This window comes from Protopterus annectens, chromosome 1.part1, assembly GCF_019279795.1.
Source record: "Protopterus annectens isolate FY-2018-M chromosome 1.part1, PAN1.0, whole genome shotgun sequence".
NCBI lineage: Eukaryota > Metazoa > Chordata > Ceratodontiformes > Protopteridae > Protopterus > Protopterus annectens.
In genome coordinates, this window is record NC_056726.1 from 503,996,661 (window position 1) to 504,011,626 (window position 14,966).

Sequence of the window (14,966 nt, forward strand, 5' to 3'; positions counted from 1 at the left end):
CAACATCTCTAAGAAGCATTAACCTTTTAACAGCACACACATCTGTGATTTTTAAACTAAGCTCATAAAACCAAAAACCACAGGAAACCACGTCAGACTGAAAGAGCCAACAAAGTTAAAAACATTCTAACTTTTATTGTTGCAAATAAAAACTTTCACCTACCAAGTCAGTCTTTCTCACTGCAGATGTTGACCATATCAGTTTTTACAGTCTGTATTTTCTTGCAAGAGCACTAGCTGTGACACCTCTATTCACTTTGCTATCTGGATCATTGGTTCTACATGTTTGTCTAATACATATGTGTACAATCTATTCCAGTAGCTTACCATTTTCTCAAGATACTACACATAATATTGGTATAACTACTTTACACACTACAGTGTCAGGATTTGGACTTTCCAATGGCTTTATGTTCTTACTGTGTCTCCATACTGTAAATATATATATATATATATATATATATATATATATATATATATATATATATATATATATATATATATATATATAGTTCCAAAAGACCTGCTCTCTGTGTAAGTGATCACTTACAATGAGAGCAGATCTTTTGGAATCTGGCCCCCAATGTAAGCCTGTTTATAGCTGGGCCTTCATACTGAAGTAAGTCACTTACACTGAGAGCAAGTCTTCGGAATCAGGGCAGACTTGCACTGAGAGTGGTTCTTTTGGAATCAGGCCCTTGTATTTCAGAACTGCAAGATATCCTGTGCAGTATGTCTCTTTTCTAGTTCTTCTACTCTGTCCCTCTCTCTTCTCTTGCCTGTCCATCAATTAGTCTATTTATGAATATATATATATATATATATATATATATATATATATATATATACATTCAACATAAAGAAAATGACATTAATGTAATAACCTTTGATTTCACAAAAATAAAAACTTGGTGTTAGCCCTTGGAATATATTTTCTTTATCCTGTCATATGCAAACCTGCAAAAATATAGATATTTTAAAAAGGCATAATAACAACAAAGATAACCAATATTTTAAATATAATAAAAAATGAGCATATATTTAAATCACATTGTATTTTATATAAAAGTGGCATTATCAAAAACAAAACATGGCAACGCCGCTGCCTGTACAACTGAAGTGCTGTACAGCAGATAATCTTCAAGACTGCTTTGGAGATGAGTTTCTTCTGTGAATACCAAGGTAGCTACATGGGACAATGAAAATGACCATGATGGATTCTAATCCAGTCTGAAAGTAACCTTACAAAACTGTACAGTAGCAGGACATCTTGAAATAGCCAATACAAAATAACATAAAATACATATTGCTGTTGGTTTAAAGTCCACATTAAAATGAAAAAGTCATCAAGCCAATTACACTTCTATCACTCTTGCATTAAATGTACATATATACAAGAACATAATGATTACAATATTGTATGTTTTACATAAAATGTCATAAACAAACCTTGGCTTACTAGAACTTGCAAAATGTTTTAGAGGAAAATACTGAACAGCTAATACCATCTGAGAACATTTCTGTAAAAATGTTAATCAGCAAGTGAATATCACAAAGTGCTTTTTCAAGTCGATGACCTTTGCATAAAGTTAATAGCATCTGCTTTGTGATGTCATAATTTCAGGTCCTGAACGGTCTCAATTCACAAACTCAGGCTCTGAAAAAAACAGATCATACAAAAGGGTGATAAAACTTTTTAAGCATGTATGCTTTCTAAAATAAAATATTGGTACAACAGCTTCTACTGCCAAGAAGTGCAATTGCTGATGTTAGCACTATTGGTTACAATACAGTATGCTGCAAAGAACGAATGTGGAGTAATGAATCTTAAACAGACAAAAATTTTCTTTCATTGTTGCATATTGGTGGAATGCGTATTTCTCCCACTACCCAACAGACAGAAAATGGCATATTTTGAAAAGGCACTTTCTCACTCATTTGGAGTACTGAACATCTGGAAAAGAAGCACTGTAGACCTTTAGACCTTGCATACCACAGCAGCCAGAAAGTATGCAACACCAGCCAGCAAGAAAAGTGAGAGTAGAGAGAACTAAAGAGACTACAGACACTAGAACAACCAGCAAAAAATAACCTACATAATAAGTATATACATTTTAAATGGTTTCTTAATGCTTAGTGTTTTGATTTTAAGGTTCCTCAGACGCTTGGGTATGTTGCATTCATAAGCAAGGCATAATTACACACACACACACACACACACACACATATATATATATATATATATATATATATATATATACAGTTTACTATCAATATGTCGGATGTCAAAATAATTTTTGACAGACATATTGAAAGTAAACCTCAAAAGTCAAATAATAGAACGAGTTACAATGTCGAATCCGTTGATCGAATTCAGCAGATTCAACATTGTTTTCGAAAACATCACACGATGTCCGTATAGGAGCTAACGTAAAGTAAACTCCTATACCTAACATCATGTTTTTGCAGGGGGGCAAGCCCCCCTATGCCCCCCACACTCCCTGCTAACTATATATCCCAACTTCGAGATCATGCTACAGTGAGGAAAGGGATGAATTTCCCAAACTGCATTGGACCGCGATCTCTCTACAGTTCTTTGAATTTATATTAGTGAATGCACAGTACATTTGCTAACATAAACTTTCGGACACTGAGATGTTCAGCCAGGTGAAAATTCGAACATCTGTGTTTGAATTTTCCACCTGCGGACATCTCAATCCCAAAAGTTTAATAGTAAACTTATATATACATATACATTTTATATATATATATATATATATATATATATATATATATATATATATATATATATATATATATATATATATATATATAGTTAGCAAAGGGTGTGGGGGTGGAGGAGGGTTTGCTGCCATGCAAAAACACTTGTCATTGGTTTAGTCTGCTCTGGGGAAATCTCCAGAGCATGCACAGAATGCATTGATATCAGTGAGTTTGACATTAGGATGCCTGTCTACTGGGTGTTGGGGCACTTGCCATGCGTTCCAGTGCCCTCCACCCATATATCTTTCCTAGTGCACCCTTACATACTTTAATAGAGACACAGCTCAACAGATCTTACTCCAAAGCTTAGATAAAGGAGTAGTACACTGGAAGCAGAATATTCAGTTATAAAACAAGGTATGCTCATCAGACTGAAACGCATCAAGGGTAGGTAAATTTTTTATAGCCATTGATTTCTTCTTTTTTTTCACAACTGCCATAGAATTATCAGGTTCATCTGCAGCAACAGATAAAGAGGATGGTGTAGCTTGAATGCTCCATTCTGATGTGCTTGGTCCAGGTTTTTTCTTCTTCTTCTTCACTGCAGGCCTAAGAAAAGAAAATAATACACTTAAAACAATTTTTGTCATTTTATACCTAATGTTTCTTCTTAATGAAATGCATATTACTGTGGTTGTTAAACAAAGATGCTATTAATAACCATCTGGACCTTGACAATGTCGAATGAGACTAACATTGCAAATGTGAGCTGAACATTCAACTTTGATGTGGAAAAAAGGCCAAATACAAGTCGTCAGATTCATTCTACACAATGCAAACATCATATCTTGGCCACTCTAATGAATTACCTAAAATTCATACACAAATTTCCATGTCTATGAGTATACAGTCAATGTACCCCAGTGCAAATGTATGGGAACACTGAAGAGGAGCTCAGTACATCATTTATTTTGGTGGTGCTCTGAACACTCCACAGTGTAGACAGGATAATTTGTATTGTCTGGGGACCTTACCTACTGTGCTGGAAGCTGGAACTGTAGCTTAGCTGTACAAGATACTTATAACAGTATCTCTTTGAGGAGTGGTCACTATACATTACAGCTGTGTAAAACAGTTGCTATAAGAGTAGGTTTTACAGGTCAGGGCCCTGTAACAGTAAATCTACCACAGTTTCCTTTTGTCCTGCAGAATTTTGCAATTTGTCCCTATTTCCTTACAAATACTAACACTGGTTTTATGCGTGAGAAGACAAGTAAACAAGTGGAGTGAGACTCTCATACAAATCCAGTGCTGTCATACATTTCCTTTGGTTCTTTGAACACAGAAGGTTCTGTGGAAAAATATTTTTGTGGTAGACAAACATCTGATGCTGAGCCCAAAACTATAACAAGGACATGAGTATTCAAAGACCCGGACAAATATAAAACTGTTTAAATATACAAGTCAAGAGCACAGTATGTGCATACACAAATCTCAAAAAGGGAAATGTGGAAGGGACATCTTTATCACAAATACACTATTTTGTTTTGGAAGGACTGTTGTAACAATAAATCATAAAATTTGTCAGAATTCTAAGCAGTGCTTGGTTCCCACAGGAGACGGTCAGTAAAAAAGATATCTACACTGAGCTTCTAACTTTTAGTGTTTAGTGAAGGTATTGCCAGTAATCCAGATAGCAGCTCCTAAAGTATCTTGTGCAGATAAATATCTAAAATAAGATATTCTAGCAATGCCTTGCAGGAGTTTCTTATACTTACCATAGCAAAAAATAACAGAATGGGACAAATTATATTTTAATACATTATTTCGTAGGGTTCAGGTTTACAAAGTTTGAAGTCCACATGCATAGCACATTAACAGCTTGCCTTAGTGACTACTTATAAGCTTTTTGTTTGATAATACCAATACGAAGCTAGCTAATAGATACTGAGTGGCCTAAAACCATGGATTAGAAAAGGTTCACAATAATCTCTTCCATCAATGTTCAAAAAATCCATCACATCATAATTTCATGTATATATGTGTGTGTGTGAGAACCTCACAATTCCTCCATCCATCCACTACTCTGCTACTCCAAATCTGTTTATCAATATATTTAGTTGTTCTGCTATGCAAAACTGAATTCACATACTGACAATTGCAAACAGCAAAGAAAACTAAACCTATTATTCACACAAGACAGGTATATGTTTATGGACTCATTCAATTAATCAAATTCACTTTAAAGTAAAGATACATGGTCTATTGACCCCACTCAGTAATTCCCTACTGTATTATATTCTCCTCCTTACCCTATGCCCAGTGCACTCCCACCAAGCAGAAGATCCCTGCTGACTTAAACTGCCCTAATTACACTACACTAGTTTTCCTTTCTTTTCACGAAATATGCAGTTATGGGGGGCTATCCAGTGTTTACTCTATTTATGGCTTGGTAATGTGTCATTCTTAACTTTATATCAAACAATTCAAGATGTCTAATACCAAACTAACCGCTGAAGACTCTGTGTTCTTCCAGCTTCTGGTTACCTCCTTTTTCGCTATGTTCATCAAAAGATGTGTCAACACATAGTTATTTGTATCTATGCACTCCATATCCATAAGTGATGTCAGAAACAGTGTACAGATGTGAGCTGCATAGAAGTGCCAATTATTTCAATCATTAAACTTTGTATATCCCTTTTGTATTGTCCAATGCTTCACATTTTCAAAAATATGCAACTACTCTTTGCACCTCATGCACCCTCTGTCTCTAGTCCTGCATACATTCTAGCTGTCCCAATAGGCATGCATAAGAATTTGAAAAGAATATGCCATCCAAGGAATCTGTACTGCAATGATTCCATGGCATATCTTAACTTTTTTCAATTTTCCCACTGACTCTCCCATATTTGGCAGTTTAACTCTGTCTCCCAACTCAGTCTGTACTTATTTTTTTCTATCCTTTGAGTTCCTACTGAGCATCCTATATTCTGTGTACAAGTGCCCCTTCTCTCTACAGGTATGACTTCTTGCCTCAACTAGCCAGCTTGCTAAGTCCGGTTGGTTTGCTACTTGACTGTTATGAGTTTGCAGAATGATAAGACATCTTTCTCAGCTCACAGTACGAGAAAGTGTCTTTAACAAAACCAAACCTTTCCGCAAATCCCACTTCAAAAATCATTTTCCGCTATACTACTATTTTCTCTAGAATTATAATCCCTCTAACAGCCTACCCCATGGGTACAAACTTGGATCTAATAATACTGGTGCTAGGTTTTCTTTTCCCACATTGTTGCTTTAACCAGCTCCAGTGCTCTTTCTACCTCATGCAGCATTCCCCTCAATAAAGTTAATTTACACTTACAAGTCACTTTCTTCCCCTCCTACGACTTTATGCCATACACCCAACACACCAACTATGTCTGACAGATGCATTGCATTTCCATTTAGCTAAGTAGCCAGAATTACTTATTTTATACAACAAAGAAAGCCAGGCAGATTGCACATTCAACTCTTAAGTCTGTAAGCCAATGCTCCCTATCTTTCACGAAAAGTGCTAAAAAATCCCTAGCTCTGTTTTTTTTTAAGTTCTATAAAATCTCTTGTGTAATGCGCTTTAAATGTTGCACTGTTTGTCTAGGTGGCATCACTAGTATACTGTTGCTGTGTCTATCAAAAGGGAAAGCATAATCCACTGAAGCAACTGTATTCTTTGGCTCATGTCAATTATTAATTTCATCCACAGTCTACAGCAGTTTTTTACAATTCCTACAATGCTAGCATACATTAGTTGCACAGACTCTGAAACTGTGTATCCCAATATAGTCTCCAAGTACTTCAGTGGACCAAGCCCATCTAGAAAAGAATATTCCTTCCTCAGCTCCTGTGTAGGAGCATAATTAATCCCTACTGTTTTAGATTTTCTATGTTAATTCTGTATCCCAAAACTACACCAAAACCTTCTAAAACATTCACTTCCCATAATTCCATTTCTGGTTTATTCATATTAACTAGGAGATCATCCATGTAAAGGGATAATATATGTTAGATATTCCCACTTTTAACTCCTGTGAATAGAGCATTCTGAAGTTGATCCAACAATGAATCTACATAGATGACAAGCAGACAGGGTAAGAAGGAGCATCGCTGTCTGGTCTTTCTCTTCTAACAGCCAGTGATAAAGATAATTAGTTCCCAATTATATTCCTAGCCACAAAAGGAGGAAAACAGTCTAATGAATTTATCCAAGAAACCCACATGCTAAAACACAACAAAAAGGTATCCTCAATCAACTGTCAAATGTTTTCCCTGCATCAAGGCTCAGCATAAGTAGTTGCTGATACTCTAACTAAACCTCCTCGAATAGTTTCATAGTTTTATTAGATTGTCTGAAGTGCTTCTACTCATCACAAACTGTACTTTGTCTATTTTAACTAATTTCAATAAAATATTGCTCATTCTTTTCACCAAACAACCTATAATGTTTTTTCTAATTGCGAGTTAAGCCTGATAGGGGACAGTAGGATTCAGTTAGTAAGGAATTCCTTCCCTGCTTAGGATCATAATTACAACTTCCTTCCATGAGTATGAAATTCCTTCCCCTTCCAAAATACCATTAAACCATTACAAAAGTAAAGGCCAGATTTCATTAATAATAGAGGTGCACATCTCCAATCGACCTTGGATAATGGAATGCTATTTAAATCTTTCTGTCTGACTTTACCTTTGCTTGTTGTCCCATATCATTCAAACAGCTGGGTCTAACTGATTCCAAGATTTCTACTGGAACTGCATGTTCTTTTGTTTTTAACACTGAATATCATTCTTTCTGCCCACTAACCCCCTCGACTTTGCTGCAAGAAATTTTGAGTCCCAGGGAGATTTCTTGAAATTTACAGTATGCAGTGCTATTTGAGCTTGTTCATTTTTGTAATCTAATAATCTTGCTATTTTATCCTTACATTCTGCAAACTCCCTTTCTTTAATTTTTCTACCCATCTCTAGCACCTTATTTTGTGGGTTTCTAAGCTGGGCATCTGCTTCTCTTCTTCTCTCTCTCATTTTATCTTTTATGCTTTTCAATTCTTCACATTTAATCCAAGTGGATGTATCCCTATCTCATGCCCATTCGAGGTGCCCCCTAACCAAGTCCTTTAAGCCCCTACAATATTCTATGCCCTTACAAAGAAATATTTGCTTTCTAATGCATTTGATGCATTCTTGTGCCCAGCTCCAATTCAGTAGGGTGGGAGAGTGATCGGAGAGCACTCGGGGCAGATAGTCCACATATTTCATTATATAAATGTACTCACAAGAGCAATAAAACCAGTCAAGTTTGGCTGATGACCTACGTCTCTATTAGTAATAGGTGCATTTCCCTTTTCCTCTCAAGTATCCTATATACTTCTTTTGTGCCAGTTTTGTGCAGCTATTTACCTCGTAAGGCATCTGTTCTCAGTAGCAAGCATTATCTGGGGCTTTTCATCACTTGTGTCATTGATATTATTATATTCCAGTACCCAAAATACCCAAATATCTTCACTAAAGATTGTCTACTGCCCTATCAAGTGTGCCAAATCTGACGTGTTTATACAAGGGGGAATATATGGAGGCAGTATCAAAAAAATAAAAACCCAAGCTCCCTCCTAGAATTTAAGCAACTCCGGAACTCCACCAAAAAGCTAATTATCAAAGACTGCAAAGCTCACTATTCCAAACTTCAGTCTCTGCACTCAACAAACCCCAAAAAATTCTGGGACTCCAACTCATCTATATTAAATCCTGGTAATAAAGAAAACCCCATGTCCCAATTCCACCCTCTCTGACCTCGACACTACCTCTCAATTCAATTCCTTCTTCATAGACTGTATAGCCAAACTATCCAACTCCTTCCCACCCCCCTCCCCTAACCACAACGCCTCACTCCAAAACCCCCTCTCCACCCAGTTAAACTCCTCCTCATCCTTCTTCCTTAAGCCCATTCCCACAAGCATGATAAAAAGACTCCTCCTCAAACTCAAACCCTGCCACAATGCACCTGCCAATCTTCCTCATATATTCTTCAAACTATCTGCAGACAGCATCTCCTTTCCCGTCTCTATACTTATAAATACATCCATTCAAGAATCATACGTCCCTTCCATCTGGCGCCATGCCTACATCATTCCCCTCCACAAAGTTGGTAAAAATACTGACAACACCAACTTCAGACCCATCGCCATCCTATCCCCTCTGTCTAAAATTCTTGAGAAAACCATCCAAGCTCAACTAATGATGCTCCTAACCCAAAATAATCTCCTCTCCCCTACCCAGCATGGTTTCCATCCTGGTCACTCCACCATAACTGCCCTTCTTTCCTTTCTAGAAACCAACAACCAAGAATGTGACTCAGGCAAATTTGTATCTGCATTATTCATTGATCTGTCAAAAGCCTTTGATACCATCTCCCACACCCTTCTCATATCACAACTCTCTACTCTACACCTCTCTCCCCCCCTCTAGGTTTTCCAGCTACCTATCCAACCGCCAACAAGCAGTCCAATGGAAAACCTCCACCTCCTCCTTCCTTCCTACACCCACAGGTGTTCCCGAAGGATCTGTTCTTGGCCCGCTACTCTTTAACCTATTTATTAACAACTTTCACCACTCTGTTCCAGACTCAACTGTCATCCAGTATGCAGATGACTTGACCATCATCTGCTCAGCTTTCTCACCCTCCAAGCTTCTAGCAAAAACACAATTAGCCTTCTCTAAAACAGAAATCTGGATGCAGTCCAACCACCTAGCCCTGAATGCAAATAAAACAAAACTATTGATCTTCTGCCCCAGCAAAAATCAACTATCGATAAAACCTCATTCATCATACAAAGCCAGAATAACACTACCCTTGATATAGTCCCCAGCACAAAACTTCTCGGTGTCATCATAAATGAAGAACTAAAATTTGACACAAACATCCACTCTGCAATCAAAAAAACTCACCAAAAGTTGGGTCTTCTCTACAGACACAACCACTTCCTCTGCCCCTCTACCCGCCAAACCCTGGCATCTACTTTCTTGCTCCCCGCCCTAATGTATGGTGCACCCCTGTTCACAAACATACACATCAAACTTGAATCCTGCTACCACAAAATCTGCAAATTTGCAAACAATTATAAATACTCTTCCCACCACTGTCACTCCTTCCTCACCCTCAGTTGGCTTGAACTTCCCAACTACCTTAGTTACCTAAAAGTCACCACTGCCCACAAACTTATCTACAAACCTGCAAACTGCCCTTCTCTGGCTACATCCTTAAAACCCTATATACCCAACCGCCAACTCAGATCCACAAACCAAAATCTCCTTCAAATCCATAAACCATCTCATCCTCCAAGTCAGCTACTTCTCTCCTACTCCATAGCCAAAAAATGGAATCCCCCCCTCCTTCGCAACCTTCTCCAGTATGACAATTTCAAAACCCAGCTACTATCTGATCTATCATCCAAATGGATATGCCCATGCCACACTCCAACTTAATCCCCTCTCCCTTTCTGCACAACTCCTTAAGATTCTCTCTGCTGCCTTGGACTGTGCATCTTCAGTGGTATTCTCAAGCCCTTCTGTTACTGTCTCCATGCATTATAGACCACCTAAACTAAAAGAAATAACAGCTATATCTCAGCTTGCACAGAATTCTCCTGCCACGAATTTCACTCTGTATCTGATCTCTTCTACCTACCATTATAAGCTAGTTACTATATATTTTAAATGTTTTACTCACTTGAGCTTTTAACATACTGTATTACACACTCTGAAATGTCTTTAACTTTTTCTGCACAGTTACTTGGTGTGTCCCTAGTAACTTGCAATATGTAATTGAAATGTACAAATTTTTGCCCTTTTTTGTAACCTGCAAGTTGTAATAAATGTAACTGTAATTTGTTTTGGAGCTTTTCTCCACGGGTCTCCACTGAAAATGAGCTCTTCTGGCCCAGTGGACTTCCCCGGTCATCAAACTTAAATAAATAAATAATAAATATATAATATATATAGGCGGCCAAGTTGGTGCAGTGGTTAGCATTGCCGCCTCACAGCCAGAGGTTCTCTGGTTCAATCCTCGGCTGGGGTGCCTTCTGTGCGGAGTCTGCATTTCCTCCCTGTGGTCGCGTGGGTTTCCTCCGGGTGCTTCAGTTTCCTCCCACATGCCAAAAGACATGCTGTAGGTGGATTGGGCACTCTAAATTGGCCCTAGGCGTGAGTGCGTGAATGTGCCTTCTATGGAAGGTTGGGCGCTGTGCTGGCAACTCAACACCATAAAACTCCACTGCCAGTCATGAGTGGACAGGTGATCCACTGTGGCGACCCCTAACCAGGAAAAGCCAAAAGAAGAAGAAGATATAATATATATATATATATATATATATATATATATATATATATATATATATATAAAAACTAAGGTAACAAAGATCTTAAAAACCCTCAAGCTAACCATTATGTAACTGCCCTCTTTGTTACTTTTGACAGCTAGTACCTCTAGATGTAGCAGTGTGCTGACCAGTGTGACCATTCCCCTTTGTTATCCCCCCCCCCCATCATCCACAACATTCTGTGACGATGTGAGGTAGTGCCAGCTATGCCAGAGGGAGTAGAAAAGTGGATGTGTAACATATGTCAGCATAGCTATCTGGAGTTTTGTAAAGAATTATATGTCATTTGTATATCAAACTGATTCATACAGGTGCTTGTGTAGAAAATGTATTTGTAAAGCTGCTTGGTTAAAAATGTACCAACAGTGAGTCCTGCTGGACAGAAAAGAAATACACCTGTATGTCAGACTGTATTGTAATTGTTGAAATGAATATATTGTAACAGAGGATACTGGAAGAGAAGTAATTAATCTCAGTCCAGCTAACTTTGAAAAATAGTCTAAAATTAAATTACCTGGTTTGGCCACAAAGATTTCATTTGCTTTCTGGTTTTTGTTTCGTATTTGGTGTTGGGTGTCATGGATTCGAGTTCGGGCAGTCCTGCAGAGGTAGGGCACGGATCCGGTGTTTCAACAGTAACCGGAGAAATTTCCCAGCTCACGGGCCAGCTAACTAATCTGATACAATTGTTAACCCCATTGGGACAGGGGTTACAAACGGTTATTCAAAACCAGCAAGAGGTTTTGCAACTTGTTGGTTTAAGGAGCCGCATTCAGCCAGCAGTTTCCCCCGCAGGTGCGGGTAACAATGGTACAGTCCGGAGTATACAGAGGTCTGAAACCGCCAGTACGGATGTTTCAGAATTTTTCAAAACACCAGCAATCTTTAGGGATGGTGTTTCAGCTACTAATTTGGGACAAGGAAATTTGAGACAACACATGGAGAATGCTGAAGTTGTAGGGTCGATGGATACATCAGCGGCAGCCAGGGACTGTGTACCCGGTTCTTCTATTCCTTGTTACCAGCCGGCTTCTACCCATGAGTCGCAACCTTTTACTGCTTCCTTTTCTGACTGGGTGAACAACAAACATGATTTTAACTCTGTGGGCATTCACACGAGTAACACAACGGAGAGATTAACTTTTGGGGACAATCTTCATTTCCTTGAGGACACTTTATACAGGTACAAGAGTTTGGTTTTAGATAATGCATACCTGTTTGAATGTATTAATAAGGGCATTGTGCCCAAAGGTTTGAGAGTGCATAAATATCCAAACAATGTGCTTATTGGAAGTGACTTTCATGATGAATTGATCCAAGCTTTTGACCGATGTGGAATGGACATTATGCGAGCCATCATAAAGAAAAATGAAAAAGATATTCAAGGACTTTCTGAGCAAATATTTAAATGTCATGAAGCTATTATTAATGATTTACTGTTTACTGTGGAATCACACAAAGTACAATATTATAACATTCGTAAAAATATTGATCACCACTGTGACATTATTATTAAGAGAAAGTCCAACAAGTTGAAAAGGGACCTCAGGGAATATAAGGAGGGGCGACAATACCCCAATCCACCCCAATTCAGGGGTAAGAATCATTCAGCTCCAGAATTGTATGAGAATAACTTACCCCACGTCGAGGCAGCAACAGGAGCCCTAGGGGAGGATGAAGATCAGGGTCCCACTAACCCAGTTGGGGAGACGGAAGGGGGGGTTTTACCAAGAAGATCAGAGCGTATTCGAAACCAACAAGGGGTACAAGACTATCCTGTTTACCCGATTTTTTCCCAGGGCAGGAACAACCCAGGGAGGGGGAGGGGGAGGAACAGGAACCAGGATTGGTAGTAGACAACAGTATCACTGTAACAGAAAAGGGTGAGTACCGGTTACATGTTAAGCAAGGTTATCACATATATAATTATAGTGATGTACCGGTTACAGATGCACATTTTAATTTACTCACCAAAGGTTACAAATTTGTTCCAACCCGGGTTGCCACCTGGTCAATTGTATTTTGGATGTGAAAATGCTTATTCGTAAACTTAATTTTCAGCATTTATTTGGATATGCCCCAGTTGCTCCAACATTATTGTTAAAAAAGTCCAGTGCCTTCAATCCACCTCTTCATCCACAATTAAGTAATTTGGAGCTAAGAATTGAAAAAGAAATTCAAAGAATTAGGTCGAACTAGCTTTGAATACAATCTTAGTGATGAAGAGTATGTAGTTTTACATGACCTAGCATATAATCATTCCATCAGGGTCATGCAGCCAGACAAGGGTGGGGGCACAGTACTTATGAGCCAGGTTCTATATGAAAGTAAGATGGGAGATATCCTATATGATACTAACAAATATACTGTTTCTTCCATCCAAGAGGTGTATCTTTCATACAAAAAGATTGACCTCACTATAAAAGATATGTTAGACCAGGAGGTCATCGAATTTGATACATATTCTTTTTTGGAAAACAATCATCCCAAGGTACCTACCATTTTCGGTGTACCTAAAATACACAAGTGTATGGAGGACCCTCCCCTACGTCCCATAGTGGCTGCTCAAGGGTCTAAGACCCATTCCATTGCTAAATTTCTTGATTGGAAACTAAAACACGTGTGGGGCAGAGAACCTTATTTAGTTAAGGACTCTTGGCAATTTTTACGAAGTATTACTAACAATTTATACAACCCCAACCTAGTATTTATAACAATTGATGTGGTCGATTTGTTCTCTGTTATTCCCACAGTAGTGGGTTTGGAATGGTTGGAAGAGGCCCTGTGGGAATGTAATGGGACTACAGCAAATGAGGTGAACATGATTATGACCCTGGTGGAGTTGGTCTTAGAAAACAACTACATAAGCTATGCGGGTGAGTACTTTAGACAAACCACCGGAGTGTCCATGGGGGCCAATTTTGCCCCAACATATGCAGACATTGTCATGGCCACCTGGGAGAAGAAGTTTATTAATAATAGTAGGTTTGTGAAGTACTGGAACCATTATGTCAGATTCTTGGACGACATCTGTATTTTTTGGGTAGGCCCCAAAGAAACCATTCAGGAGTTTTTAACTTATATAAATAGTACAACCAGTTTTTTAAAGTTCACCCACGAGATTTTTGAAGAAACAGTCCATTATTTGGACGTTACTATCAGTAAGGGGGCAGCAGGGTTTTCTTCCTCAGTATATAGAAAACCATCTTTTCTAACAGTTACTTGCACTTCTCCAGTTCTCACCCTGAGTACCAGAAAAAAGGTATTATCAAAGGACAGATGGTTAGGGCGTCCCGAATGACATCCCAGGACCACCTTTTTAATAAAGAATGTGACAAGTTAACTGCTATGTTCAGGGATAGGGGGTACCCTGAGCACATGATCAACCAAGTTAAACAGGAGGTGATCCTGGGTAGAACTACAAGATTCAAGCCTATTTTAGGACAGGACCCACCCAGTATACAACAGGACATTAGTATATCCAATGGTGTAGGACAAGAATTACTTTTCATCACAGAATACAGTGGTAACGTTAGGAAATTCCGACAGATAGTTGAAAAGGAATTTAAGGCTTTTCAGGAGTTGACCGATTTGGAGGTTTTTAAAACTTTAACCCTTAAAACTGTTTATAAAAAGGGTTACAATATTAAGAGAATTTTAGAGACAGGGCCTACACAATATCCAACTGGAAACATACGTAAGGGTACATTTAGATGTGGACATTGTTCTCAGTGCAAGCATATAATTAACAAGGAGACTGTGTATGTGGAAAGTAGAAACAGGAGGATCGGTTCTACCAGATTGTACAATTGCTTGTCCTACGGAGTTGTC

General features: G+C 38.4%; 1 protein-coding gene across 1 annotated transcript in view; it reads right to left on the bottom strand.

The window, feature by feature from the left end:
- Positions 1-1,018: 1,018 nt before the first annotated feature.
- The window catches only part of LOC122806092 (jouberin-like), an 806,047-nt gene continuing 792,099 nt past the window's right edge, over positions 1,019-14,966 (bottom strand). Inside the window, exon 7 of the mRNA XM_044076334.1 lies at positions 1,019-3,333. Coding sequence (XP_043932269.1) covers positions 3,126-3,333 — 208 coding nt within the window. The 3' untranslated portion in view covers positions 1,019-3,125. The remainder of the gene's footprint in view (positions 3,334-14,966) is intronic.